The 15,693-nt window shown below is 36.0% G+C and overlaps 1 protein-coding gene across 6 annotated transcripts in view; it reads right to left on the reverse strand.

The window, feature by feature from the left end:
• The window catches only part of LOC131027973 (uncharacterized), an 82,919-nt gene that overhangs the window by 26,373 nt on the left and 40,853 nt on the right, over positions 1-15,693 (reverse strand). For 5 of the 6 annotated variants that reach the window (XM_057958067.2, XM_057958066.2, XM_059221331.1 and 2 more), the window contains one exon: positions 13,353-13,461. In XM_057958067.2, coding sequence (XP_057814050.2) covers positions 13,353-13,461 — 109 coding nt within the window. Of the gene's footprint in view, positions 1-12,299; positions 12,605-13,352; positions 13,462-15,693 lie in introns of all 6 variants that reach the window. The other variant, XR_009102555.2, reaches the window with a different exon arrangement.

The following is a 15,693-nucleotide window of genomic DNA, read 5'->3' on the forward strand; positions in this document are numbered from 1 at the left end:
ATTATTCTGATACAACCATGGAGACTTCTGAAAACTCTTATAGTTCCTGTTACAAGTGTGGTTCCCATTGCACCAAAAGATCGACCTATTAAAGCCCGATACAACCACTAGACTTATAGAATCCACAGGAGGCGGTTAATCCATGTCACAAACCCAAGTGTTGCGCTGCACAACACAAGGAGACCAAGGGCACACAGCTTGCAACAATCCCCCCTCAGCGCAAGCAAGGGGTTTGAACCTGTGACCAAGCTCTGATACCACTTGTTACAAGTGTAGTTGTCGTTGCACCAAAAGATCGACCTATTAATGCCCGATACAACCACTAGACTTATAGAATCTACAGGAGGCAGTTAAGCCATGTCACAAACCCGAGTGTTGCGCTGCATAGAACAAGGAGACCAAGGGTGCACACCTTGCAATAGTTCCCACTCCAAGCACCTCAAAATGATAAACCATAGAAAGCAAAGGTTCACTGTCCCAATCATAAGTAGAAGAGAGGGCATAAGGATAACCACTAGTTAGAGCTTGAACACTTCCCATACATGGATACTGATTACCCCAACTCGCCATACCTCTCATATGAGACCATAAACCCATCCTGCCAGGAGACTGTGAAGTTTGAAAAAGTGTACACGAGCAGCCCACCAAGTCTGAAATGATTGACTTGAGATCTGATTTTAGGAAAATCAACATCCAAGCAGATGAACAACTGCTGCAACACAAAAAATTGTCATCCAAAACAACACATCTGCTCACGTCCAAGGCTGAAAATATCCTCTCTAGTGACTCCAACTCCACATAGAACCATCCTTTGCTCAAAATATCTTCCCAATCCACTAGTTGACGAGCAAAAGGAACCATCAAACACATCTGTTGATCAAAATCTAAACTCATATGTAAGTTGATCAGATTGTGAACAGTAGTGCTAATGCTCATTGTCACAACTCCAAGGCTCTCTGAAATATGAGCCATAGCATAAAGAAGTTCACTGTCCTGGACCAACTTTGTAGGTAAAATGTTAAAGTTTACAACATAAACCTTCATAAAGAGAACTCCTTGAGTTTGGAAGGTCTGAAATAAACAATAACTACTGCTGTAAATGATTGAAATCAGTGAAGTGCAATCTGATTGAAGTGCTCTACGTAGAGGACAACAGCAGTACCAATGAATTTTCCAAGTATAAGCATGAAAGTTGAGCATTGCAATGCTCAAAAATAAATCAGAAGTGGTTGGAAAACACCTCCAAGCAATCTCCAATTGAAAACCATTACTTGCATGACCAAAGAAATTGAACCAACTCCATTGAATGAGAGCACACCATAAAGTGAAGTGACTAATCTGCAACCAATCAGCAAGCTCAAATCTGAAAATTTGATCTATTCTTTTCCAAAGAAGATGCCCAAGAGTATGCATTTGATCAATGCTCCAATTTTTAAATAATATCTCATGGTTGCAAATTGCACCTAGGTCCCGAACTCTGCAATGTGATCCACCCTCATCACTGAAGTCAAAAGGAATTCCCACATCCAACTTGAAAAGTGGATTAACACATGTCCAATCAGCATCTATATCAAACAATGGGTTGTCAACCTATTGATTACTATCATAGTCATGCTCCACCCAAACATTCTTTTGCTCCAAAATCACTTTTTTCTAATCTTAGGGGGCAAAGAGCAAGATCATACTCCTCCTGAATGCAATCAAGCTCTTCCATTACCTGATTGATCTCCTTGGCCATTTCTCTATTCTCTTGCTCTCTTAAATGTTTGGCCTCATAGAGCTGATCATTTGCTTCAAGAAGCGTCTCTTGGACACTTTTGAAAACAAGCCTAGTGGAATCAAGCTCAATGGTGAGCTCGCTAACCTCTCCCCTCAATTGCTTGTTCAAAGACAAAGTCTCATCTACAAACTTGGTGGCAACATCTCTATCATGCATCATGTGTGAGAAAACCAATTTTATTCCTTCCATTGTGTTCCTGATCATGTGCAAATCAGCAAGGAGAACATTTTGTTCATATTGCTCACTTGGTGTCATGAAGATGAATTGTTCAACTAGGCTTCTAATGTCATCCAATCTAGATAAAGTGCGTATTTCATTCTCAGCAGAAACCCACAATTCATTCTTCCAGTCATAATCATGCAAGGTAAATGTATTGCTGTTATAATGAATACCAAAATCACAACTATCATACTTGGCATCAAAGCCGTCTAGGCTGTCCCAAATCACCCGTGCCTCTTCTTTATCACCCTCAACAATGAGCTGTGAATCTAGATCAAAAAGGCCACTATGTCCATGCTCAAGATCAGCAACATGCATTGATAAATCATTCATATCATCAACGCCATCTTCCATGTAAAGATTGTTCTTTAAAACCAAAACAATATTAGGATCAAAAGTAAATTCATCCCATGTTGGATCATCTTCATACTTAGTTTCTATTACACCTGGATCCCAAATGCTAAAAGGCCGATTGCTTTGTTCAGTTAAAAAGTGCTCACCATAGCTCCAAGTATTATCCAAATTTGGTGGTCTACCATGAGGTTAACCAATTATTTCATAATGTGAACATAGATCATCAACAGGCTGAAAACCAAACTCCAACTTAGATCTTGAATCTTCTCCTGGTTTCCACACATTGCTATTCTCACCAAGAGCAATGCTAGAACCAAGTGATGTTCCATCTTCCCACTCAAAAAGTGGATTGTCATATGTCTTCTCTATACCCATCTCAAACAATAGGTTATCATTGATAGTGACATGTATACCAAAGAGGTCTTCTTGTTTACTCGTCATAAAATCCTCTTGTGAAAACTCTTGCGAAGTTTGGACAGCAATAAGTGGGAAATTTCCAACACCAATTCTTCAACATGATTAGATATGAACTCATCTAAATCATCATAAACATCATCACCATGAAAGTTTTCATAAGCTGATTCTACAACACCACCAAAACTACTTTCAACATGCTCTTCATTAGTGAACTCATTAGTCTCAAGACCATCATGGAATGAATCTAAATTAGGCTTCAAAACTGCTGTTTTGTTCTTTTCACCAAACCAATCATCATTATTTCCAGTCACATGCAAGTCTGAGGGAGTATTTTGGGGCTCTGTCACACATTCTTCATATGTCAAGGCAGCCTTCCCATCCAAACATTTGGATTTTGCAGCAATTATTGAGTATGCCCTTTTAATGTCAGGATCTCTCATAAGCATGGTCAATTCTTGTATCAACTCAGATATAGATCTCTTCGTAGTCATCTTATTATGAATTTCTGCTGAAAGCACAGGATGGCAGGAATATCTGATTTCTCTATTACTCGTGGAGAACTCTAATCAATCTGAACACACATGCTGGCAAGAAAGCCAACTCTGATACCACTGAAATGTCCCCCTTAGTTTTCACCACACAACACTCGTTAAGGTTAGGAAAGATAATCACAATACTGCTAAAAGATAACCCTTCCACTTTCTAATCACCAAGAGCCCAATGTGAGATGGTGAGAGCATACAATGAATAGGGAATCGTTGGCCCCAATAATCAACTGAAAATACAATGCTAGGTGGCAAGCTAGCCCCTTTCGCTTGCCCAGCGGAAAAGAACAACTTAAAGTAGAATCACTCAACCACTTTTCAGTGGGAGGACAGTCGTTACAATTCTGAAAATAAGATCACTCTACCACTTTTTAGTGGGAGGAGAGTTATTACAATCATGAAAATAGATCACTCAACCACTTATTCAGCGAGAGGACTATGAAAACTTCTAAAAGTAACAAATGGGCGGCTAGGCCATCCTCTTCCACTTTTTCAGTGGGAATACAAAATGTAAAATGCTACTAAATAAAGGCTGATCAATACTGCTGAATTCAGTGTTACAATGAGAGCATTAGCTTGCAGATTAGAATAGAAAAATGATATCCGGAAACACCAAAATGTTAGGAATCAATCCTCTAACAAATAAGAACTAACCAGCATATGAAAAGTACTTAAACAAGGAAACAACCTAGGTCTGATATGAAAAACAACAATTTGAAAATACAGACCAGCAAGACTAGAATTCACTAAATGCTCATAACTTCGTTCACGCAGCTCTGAATGACGTGAAATCAAATGCAAAGGGGCCCAGAAAACAAGGCGTCCACTCCCAAGCTAACAGACCGCTGCAACTTAAATCAAATTATCACTACACGCTTTCCAATACACTCTCCACCATGGTATAGCCTGGGAAGTAGGGCGATTTTCTCCAGAAAATCCAAATCAACTCCAAAACCCACGCAATTTAGCAAAATGAATCACCTAACACAGAGGAAGACATAGGAAAAATACCCAGAAGCGGCGACTGGACTCCCAAAGACTTATGAACAAATTTCACTTTCAGCTCTATGCAACCAGCAAACTCCAAAACTGAAAAAACACACTCCAAAATTCAGAAAACCACAAATATCTTCATCTTCATTGAGCTCAATCTGCTCCTCTGGATGAGGAACAGTTCAGCTAGGCACTTTCTCTCAAGCATGAAACTGAAGGCACTAGGAGGTATGCATCCCTCGAAGCAAGAGTCTGGAATAATTTCAGTAGCACTTCGTTATATTAGCAATGGATACCAAAAACAAGAGCCCAACACTCTTATTTATAACTTTTTGAAGCTCCAAATTCAAATTCAACTCCCTCCAAATTGTCATGAAATGAAATGAAATTACATCCAATTTGGATGCCCAAGTAATAATATAATATTTGCCTTTATTTCAAATCATGTACTTCTCCAAAAGGGATGCCAAAATCAACTATTGCTTGGGCACTTTAAAGGTTATAATCTTTAAATGAAAAAATCTCCAAAATGGATGCCCACCTTATGTCTTGAAAATGATACTTTAATAAAAATGTCAATAAAGTGTGTTAGGCGTCCAAAGAAATAAAGTGAATTATATATCATAAAATTAACTCAATCTCCTAAGGTGTCCATCTAGCCTTAATAATAATTCACTTATAAAATATTTTCCTAAAGCATAAATCGCCCAAAATAAGCTCAAACTTGTCAAAATAGCTCCAAAAATGTTGGAAGACAAACTGCTCAAACTAACCTACCAAAAATAGCCATCTGAACTGACCAGTTGAACCCTTGCTAAAAATAGTAAAGCTAAAACTAACACTTACTAAAAATAGTAAGTGTTTACAAAGTGATTTTAACCACATTCTGAGCAGCCGTCGCAATTGACTAAAAATAGTAAGTCCGGAAAAGTCTTCAAATTGATTTGCATGTCATACCATCGCAAAGCTCTCTGAAAACCCAGAAAAACCCAAAGGAATAAGCTATCCACGCCTCCACTTACTAAAAATAGTAAGTTTACCAAACTCTACTACTTGTTATGCATGTACCATGATTGCAAAGCTTTCTGAAAACCCAAAAGAAATCCTGAACCAAAAATGCCGAAACATCCTCCTAGAAAATAGGAAACACTAATTCTGCCTCTGACTAACCAACAGGTCTCAAAATTGGCCAACAGTCCCCAAAACAAACTAGAGCGAAAAAGGGGACATTACAATACTTAAGAAATGTAATATGTTCAAACTAGTTGCATTAAGCATGACATTTATTTAAACCCTAAATCTATCATATAAAAGTTCCACAAACTACTATATGATCATTGGGAAATAACAAATGTACACTAAAAATATATCAAAGGTATAATGCTCTTTATTATGCTTGTACCAAGAATATATTTATTCACTTGTTGTATCACTCGCTATGTTGTGATCCTATTAATAGGAAATCTACTTCAAGTTGTGTCTTCAAAATATGGTACAAGTGCTATCATATGGATGGAAATCAATGTAGCTTTGGAGATTATTGAAAGTATTTCATCTGGGTACTAGTAAAATCTCACCTTATGATAACCAAAAGCTATTTACTCTTGCCAAAGACTCCTATTCAAACATGTAGAAAAAGATATTGAAGCTTATGGGCACTTCATTAAAGGGAAAGTTTTTTCCATCATAAAATTACTCTCCAATTCTATTTGAATGATTACCAGGTAGTAGGTATACTATGATCAAGAAGAACAAGGATGGAATCCCAATAATCGCAAAAGAAATTCTCCATGCTACACGATACCAAATTCTCCAAATTCAAATTAATGTTTGGCTTTAAGGAGTTGCCATTGAAGGGAAGTGCATGGAAATGACACCTCCTAATGGCTAACTTTGTATGTAAGACCCAAGGGCACAAATAAGACCTGTGAGCATTTTATATGCTTTATTGTTTGTCTTTTGGACATATTGTAATTCTTCCACTTATAAAGCACTGTATTATATAAGACCTAAAAGCACTATGTAATGAACCTAGATGAGGCTAGTTTAAGGATACCTAGGCTCTAATAAAAAATTCAAAAGACTTCATTAAAAACATCATTACTTAAAAGATTGGGATTATAAATAATAATAAGATGACTTTCATGTAGTCTGAAATACATGATCTTCATTTTAACATATATTTGTGTCCCAATTTCTCTCTGCCAAAGAAAACCTACGTTATTGGGATACTTCATTTTTCATAGAAATTGATAGGTTATATGCCCTCTATTAACATTAAGGGTGAGTATTAGAACATAATGTTATTAGACATCATACTCTTATAACATTTATATATTGTTCTAATATAAAATTATAGAACCTTATGATTATTATTTAGGTTACTGATTGTACTACTAGTTCTAGTTCAGGTTTGCAGGTTCAATCAAAAAATGTGGATTTAGATTCATTTTGGTTTTGTAAATACAAAAATATGTACATATTTGTGGCAATAATTAAGTTCGAGAGACTACATAGCATCTTATAATAAACAAAACCTCCATTAAATATTAAAAATTAAAAATACAACAATGTCAATTAGTCAAACTTGAATATCATGATATCTATTAAAAGTAAAAATAATAATGTAACTGCACTGTGCACTATGTGGGAAATAAAAGACAAAAGAGAAGTGTTTAGAAAGACTATACCAATCCTAAGAATGTAAGAAATGACTGTTGATTAGGTGCAACCAAACCAAGCTTTACTTTGCCATGTGAGAACAACTACACAAAGAAGGTGCAATCTCCTAAGGCTTAGCCAATGATTTTCATATCACCCATGCACACCAACATTACGAACAATGAGCATATAGTAATTGAAGTTAATCTTTTAATCAAGTTCACTTTGACCACACACTACAATTTGCAATCAACAAACTCCAAGTGGTATGAACATAGGTTCACTATTCATCAACAATAATGTCTTCCATTCATCTAATTAAGATCTACGCTATGAGAAGTAGAGGCCATGCAACAAGCTGAAATAAAACACCGAAATCCACCATCTCTTCAACGAAAATAATATGTTTATTACAACAAGCTTTGGCAACAATCTCCTTTCCTTCTACTCTACTCTAGCTATCAATTGCTACTAACTATCTGGCTATTATCTATTTAGCCACCATTAACCTTTACAAATGGGAGCATTGAGCCTTATATAGAGGACTCATTACATTTTGAAGGCTTAGATTGATTCTCAAAATCAATGGCCAAGATAATTCAATACAAACCCTAATTAGGGTTAGTTACAACAAACTCTTTCTTGACCAATGATAAAATTACAACATTATGGACACATGTCCTTTTCCGATTATGAACCAATAAGAAATGAGGTTAGGTATGTAAAACAATATTTGATAAAGTGACACATGTCACTTGCTCCTTCACCATGAGAGGAATCAAGTTCAATGCATCTGGACATGTTGACTTGTCACAACTTGAATGGTTTGAAAGTGAATAGGATGCCATCTCAGCTTGCCTTGTAGATAATCACAAAGTGTGTATGATGGGGCAATATCTCTTAATACTTAACATTATCCAATCTTAATGTGATGTGATGAGGCATATTCCCAAATTGCATCATCTTGTGACCAAGCTGGCTTCATGATGCTTAAGCCTTGATCCTCTTTTGTTCATGTTGAACTTGAATGCCTTACATCGATCCCTGCATTGATTCAAATTCCTTTCCTTGATGTGTGAGGGTACCTCCATGTTGCAAATTTCCCCAACTTGTACTAGCAGGTATTCTTGAGTTTCCGAAGGAAAGTCAAGATTGTTTCATATTTTTCCACATCCTCACTGCTATGCATTGAAGTCTCTTCCATGATGTTTGTAGAGCTATCCCCATGTAGTGGTTGCAATACCTTGAAACCTTCATCTTGATGTTGATTTGCACTCATCACCTGATAAGAAAGATAAACATATTGTGAATGAAATGTGAAACAAGTATTAATGCATAAAATCGAAATTCAATGAGAGTCAGTTTCATATCTTAAGTCTGATCTGATTTGATTGTCTGCTCTCATTCGCAGGTCTGCTTTAGATCCGCATTTACTTGGTTCTGACCAGCCTGAATTAGCTCTTGATCCGCTTGCAATTCACACTTGAGATGGAAGTGATTTGCAATCGACCTCATGTATATATATATATATATGCTACCCCATCTATCCAATTAGGTCGGCCCTCTTAACATTTTATTAGTACTTAAATCATTTCTTTGTTTCCAAGGCTAACTTGGTATTATATCAAACTTCCTTCACCCTTTCTGCTTTGGGCGCATATTACATAGTGGCATGCACAAAAGGGAGTGCACAGTGCGCCCTATACCTGACTTAACCAATTTCTTCCTGGGTGCAAATCACATATAGTCTTACACAACCTTGTGATTGTTTGGGGGGAATAACTTAGGCAATATTTCTATTCACTTTCTCCTTTCTAGGTGTGATTTCAAGTCTGATCACTTATATCTGATTTGATTGATCATCCCCTTGGTTTGAATCTGGTTCGATGTTCCTCAAGACTAAGCGCATTATGCACATGTTACTGCACAATGGATGAGTGCACAGTGCAGATACCCATGCACTATGCGTCAGGTTTGCACCCGTAACTACCTACCCTCAATTACATCACTAAACAAAGTACTTCCTAATTGCTTAATTACTTTTTATTCTCGTACATACAATATGCCGCCAACATTATCCCCCCAAAAAAACAAGGTCGTCTCCTGATGACTAAAAACAAAATAGGATGATCAATAGAAAAAGAAATCATGACTGAGAACAGTAATGCCATAGATTTCAGATAAACAATATTGAGTCACACAATGTATATCAGTTGCCAGCCAACAGAAAAGATACCATTCCATTCATAATCGTAATAATGACAAGTTACATCACATGGTACCGCACCCGTAACTACCTACCCTCGGTTACATCACTAAACAAAGCACTTCCTAATTGCTTAATTACTTTTTATTCCCGGACATACAATATGCCGCCAACAGACGAAACCCTAGTTTCTTCTTCTTGGGAGTGGGAGACTCAGTTTTCCACATTGTGCATAACGAATTTATGGTGGTTGGAAAGGACAAATCAGTCCTTTCACTTGAGTTTATTGTGTTTGTTGCAAATGGATTCATGGTGTCTTCAGCATTTCGGTTTGGTCTCCTAAATGCATCGATCCTTATTGGAAGAGAAAGGCGATTTGTGTGAAGTTTGATTGAGGGTGGATATTAGGAGGCAGCTGATCATAATTGCAGATCTGAGACAAATCGACTTCATCATCTATAACCCATGATTCTGCTAAGAACCCTTGGTTGAAGCAACATAACAATCAATGGTGGTCAGCGCAAGTCTTGGAAGCATAAAGCGATTCTACTAGAGATATTTGGAAGGTGCAAAAAGAAGGTTTTGTTGATATATCAATTCTGAGAACACACCATAACAGTCAGCCATATTCCACGATTTTACTCCAATCTTCTTGATTGAGCCATCGAACCCACATTAGGTGATAGCGCTATGATTAGGAAGGGACAGGGATCATATTCAGAAGTTGAAGGAGACCTTTGAGCTGGTAATAAATTATTATCAGACTTGCATCTACAGAAGGGCCGATTTTGCCAAGTTCGATTGTGGGAGCTTGGAGACAATTGATGATTGGAAAACCTTATGCTACCCAAGTATTGAATTGCATTTGCTGAATTCTGAAGTGAATCTCAGTCAAATTATCAGCTACAGGATTACCACGATTTTCACTCATGGAGGACCATTAATGCCACGAAACTCCTATCTAGTTGGATAGTTGCATTGGTGAGAACAAGGCGATGGGTTTGGTGTTGGAGTGAGCACTTAAAGCTGCAAATTATGGTCACTATCTTCTCACATCTGCAAACAGGGGCGGCTGGGTTAGATCACGATTTGAGCTAAGGACACTTCAATAATCAGGTTCTTGTGTGATTAATACTCATTGGAATTGGTTGTGATTAATACTCATTGGAATTGGTAGTCTCAGTTGTTTAATGTCACTGCTGTAGGAAAGCATTTACAGTCCCATGAATCTCTTTGTAAGCCAAGTGGCATAGTGAATTGCATAGTAATTGTATTTTGGGACTGAATTTAATAAAGACTGTGATTTTGAGAGTTAAGTTTATGTTGCATTCATGCATAGCATATTAGGTAGCTTGCGAAATGTTTGTCAAAATGTCTACAGCTGAAGATGTTGTTTGTTCTTGCATTAGCTTGGCAGTTCTTCATGTGGTTTAATCCCAATCTAAACTTTATATTGATATGTGCAAATTCATAAAAACAAATCACATTGAAAACAACTTGGTAACAAATAAACACCAACAAAGCAATCAGATTATACAGCAGCAGGTTTTGGGAACTGAAGGGATAACTGTTTGACGAAATTCCTTGCGGCACATAGCACAATTTCAGTTGTCTTAACAAATTAGTAGTCATTATTGTTGATCTCTCATGAGGACTATGCATTTAATGACCTCCATTACAATCTGAAATTCTGAAACTACATATCAGCAATACGTAAATTTGGTAACAGCAGTTTGATCAGACAAGTGTTTGTAAATATTCCTCGTATTTTCAGTCATACCAGTACAGGGGATATTGCAGAATCCTACAAACTTCACATCATTTTCCAAAAGGATGCCAAACACCTTCTCAAAACTTAGGCCATTGTACCCTTTTCAAGACTCATTAATTACTTTCACCATTTGTTGCAAATATGGTAAGCGAACAACATTAAAAGCCAGGACACTTATATAGACACATCTGCAATGTGTTAATCAGCAATCTCACAAGGCTCATGGTGAACATTTTGAAACAAATGAAAACAAAAAATTATATAGAACCTAACTAAGTTTAAAAAAATTCAAAAATAAAACCTTTTTTGCAAAAATCATCCTCTTCAATCATCTTTGTAGAAAATGGGCTCCTTCAAATGCATAGGAATAGCGAATCAATCACTTTGGGAAATCCACCGATCAATCTTCAACTCTATTTCTTTAATGGCAAGCAAGAATGAATGTTCAATAAAATGGATGACTTTTGTGTTTAATAGTCACGGTGAGGTAAACTAATTTGTTTTTGTCTTTCAAATGCCTTGGAATGAGGTTTTTAGCGTTAGGTGTGCATTCAAGTCAAATTCAAATGACTTAAAAGTTAAAACATTAAAAAAAGCAAAAGAAATAAAAATAAAAAATGTTTGTTTCAATTGTGGGTTCGTGAAAACCAATCTAGGTTCGACCTAGGCTTTAAACTATACCTTGGATGCATCCCCACCTGCCTTGGATCAAGATCTATATCCAACTCAAATTGGACTCGAAACCCAGCATATACTTCTAGGAAGTCAGTAACTCAAATTATCTAATAAACTATTAGATTATTAAGTATTTACAAAAAGGTTTTCAATAGACTTGACAAATACCCTTTTAAGTATTTTGCTACCCCTTCTCCTATATTTGAGGACCTTCTAACTCATTGAGATATAATTCAACTTTTGGAGATTTATAGTGAGTTCTATCACTATGCACAAGAGGTATTACTGGCCACGTAGAAATGGCAAGTGATATCCCTAGGTTCTATTTATAATTTTATAGAAAATTTTGTAAGTGTTTTATAATAGAATGATTCTTTATGGGGATTTTTACCCAAAAGGGTTTTCCCTATGTATATGTTGTGTAATGTGTTGAATCTATACATCTTGTAATTCTCATTTCATTTATCTTATATTTTATTTATGATGATTAGTAACCTAAGATCTTAATTTTTGGCATTTCCCCAAACATTCATAATATGTCCATCAAAAATCCACAAGAGAGTAACTCTTATGTATTCAAACAGGTAAATATACACCATTTCTTTTCAACCAATCTTTTATGCATCTAATGCTCTTAACATTTAATCATTTGGAGTGAGAATTAGGGGGTTAGGATACCTAACATTTCCTCTTACTCTCACTAAGGCTTCATTGTCACTTGCTTTGGTCTCATTCTCTTCTTCCTCTGTATCTGCAACATTGTTGAAAGTAACAACCTATCCAAGCATAACTCTTTCAACTTTGACAACCTCTCTAAACATCCTCTTTCCAGAGTCTCTTCCTCCCATTTTCTTGCTAACCAAACAATTAAAATTTTCACTTAGAGGTAGATGAGCTCCTCAACTCTCACAATTCTCAAGGCATTTCTAACCCCCATTCTCTTCAGCCCTATGTAGCATTACTAGTAAAGCCATTCAACATCCCTGCCACATGAAAATTATAAATCAAATGTAAACAATGAACATCTTCTTTGTGCACTTTTACCAAAATTAGTCCCTTATCAAAATAACAGTTTTATTCTGCCTTCATACCCACACGAAACACCAATCAATTTAAAACTTAATAAAAACAGGTCTACACAAGTTCCAAGGCAGGTACAGTTCACACTAGACCAAAGATCCAAGAAATAAGAAGCTGTCATGGGGAATATAACTTTTCATCACTCATCACATCTGGAACTCCTCTAAAACTTAGAATCAACTAAAACAAAAACTCAAAAATTGTGCATTTATAGATATATATACAAGGAACATGAAATGGATGCACTTTGAATAAAACTTAAGTGAAGAACAGTGTCAATGGTTTTGATTCCAACCAATGAATGCAATTGTTCTAATTATTTATAATAGAGTGTCTAAACTCCGAGTGCATTATTCTTTTAGCTGAAATATTCATATATCGAGAGCAGAGAGTTGAATTGACAGCATCATGCAAAGATTTAGATTTTCCAACAACTAAACTGAACATATGAGTGTCAAAGTACACTGTTCCTTCAGCTGGACTATATTCATAAATCACAAACCAAGAGTTGAGAAATTTGCAAAGATAAGATATTGCAACAAATAAACAACATTGCAGATCTGAGTTACGAAGGACACATTTTTAATTTTATAGAAAAATTTCACCATCTTTCCTACAAGAAAGTCATGAGCAGGATCTTCATATAATTACCTCTAAAACTAAATTGTGTGGCAAATCTCCAGACTCTTTGGCTTTATCCAGATGCTCAGAATAAATGTTGGAGAATTTTTCAATTTCATCTATGCTGGGGGAACCATACCTGCAGAGAAAAGCATTTGGTCATGCCACTTAATATTGTTAGAAATCCTGCTGGTCACTTTGCAGTTGTTCTGGGCAGAGGCACACTAGTTTGAAAATTAGAATTAGAAAAATTCAGAATTTATGACTAATTTTAGCAGACTTTTTTCTGGGCGTAACTATGCAGCTTTTCTGGGCATTGAAATACCTATTGATTGTCTCTGTTTTTGTCCTATTATAACTGCAAGTTCAGTTTAAGTGTTTATTTTAGTAAATAAAGCTTTTTTTAATCTTTAGGTGAATATGTCTTTTTTAGGGCTACAGTACTTATTTTGAGTTGTTTTTCTAAATATTTTATTTTGGTATCACACGATATTTTAGGTCAGATTTTGGTGTTTAAAAGAATATTTGTTTGTAATCCAAACTGCAGAAAGTGCTGTTGTGATTTTCCAAATAATATTTTTTTCCCAGAATGCAGACTTAATCTAATTTCAGTTTATTGTTTAAGGTTTTCATATGTTCAATTTTTGTGTATGTAGGTTAAAGAACTCTAGCTGCATGATTGATCGAAGGTCAAAAATCAACAATTTTATTCAAACCCTCAAGTGCAGAATCTGCATACCTTGTACTGAATTTTAACATGGTATCAAAGAAGAGAATCTGAAATCTTCCAAAGCTCTATATGGATGGAAATGTTGACTATGAGAGGGATTTGTCAATGGGTTTCAGTAGGTGTGATGCCCAAGTTTCAATGATTGAAGCCGATCCATGCTTATGAGAGGCATAAGGGCTTATGATTGGTTGTTGGGTGTGATGCCCAAGATCTTTTGATGATTGGAGATTTGATTTTAACCCTTGATAGGTGGCTGATTTATTTCCATGGGTGTGAATCGTAAGAGTCTTTAGTGATTGAAGAGATTTGGACTTGTGAATCTGCACCTAGCTAGGTTGCTGGTCTAGTTTCTTTTTGCTGATTTGTTTAGTATCAACACGATCCAGTGACTAGTAGTTATCTCAGAAAGTGTGACCACCTAAAGGGAGCCAAAATTTTATTCTTGGAAGCGTAGGTCGCAGATGCTATTGGAAGATCTTTTGGTTTTTGTAGAAATCAAGATTTTTGTAATGTCCCCTTGTTTTATTACTTAGGAAATAGGGACAATTAACTTGCAAAGATCAATTGCAAGAGACTTCTTTCCTCAAAGTAACTGTTAGAGTAAAAGGTATTAGTTTACTTAATTAATTAAATCATATTGATTTAATAATTAAGTCACCTTTTCTCTATTTCACTTAAGCTAAATTTAGGAAGCTAAACTTAGGAATATTAATAATTAATTTATTATTAATTATTAATTGCTTTTAGAATTTTACCTTTTAGGTTTGATCTCCTTTTATAAGGATTGGTCCCTTTGTATTCCTTAACCAATCTGATTATTATTATTGCATTCTTTTGCTCTAGGTTTCCAAAGCAATCTTTGTGTTTTGTGAATCTTCCATTGTTGTGACAGGTTATTTGCATACAGGGATTCACTGGGTTCTGTGAGGTTATATTCTACAACTTTTACATGGTATTAGAGCTTCAGACCTGAGGCTTTCGTGTTCTTCAGATTGGGAGATTCTACCTATAGCAGGTCTTTTGTGCAATTTGGGTTGATTTGGACCTCACCATTGAATCTAGCACGTGTCAAATAGTCAAGATTGACCTTTTGTTTGTCAATTTTTGATTCACGAGGCCAGATCTGTGAGGGTTTGAAAATTTAGTTTTTTTTGTGATCCAGGGGGCACCTGTTTTTTGAAGCAATTCGGGCAAAAAAGGACGTCACAGTTGGCTTCCGGAGGCCAATTCCATGAATTTTGATATATAATTTGCCTATTTTCGGTGACAGGGGCATTTGGGACATGATTTTTTATTGGCACGTTTTTTGAGACACAAAAATCCGTACTGCCATACCTGCACATGCATCAGAAATATTTTCAAAAAAAATAAATATCAACTGGCTGGTAAAAAAAAAATTTGATTGCTGGGTTTTTAATTTTTTTTGTTAAAAAAAAAAAATCAAGTTAGTGCATGTCATTATAAAATAAAAAATTTAATTATAAAAAAAAAAAGACAACCCTTTGCAGCAAAAGAACATTGCATCAATGCTGATGTAAGCATGACATCAGTGCTGACATCAGCGGTGCAGTCCGCGGTACGGACAACTTGCATGGCCCCTATGACCCTCTTTGTTCTCTAAAAGAGGGGTTTTTTTCTTTT

Source organism: Cryptomeria japonica, chromosome 5 (genome assembly GCF_030272615.1).
Source record: "Cryptomeria japonica chromosome 5, Sugi_1.0, whole genome shotgun sequence".
Taxonomy (NCBI): domain Eukaryota; kingdom Viridiplantae; phylum Streptophyta; class Pinopsida; order Cupressales; family Cupressaceae; genus Cryptomeria; species Cryptomeria japonica.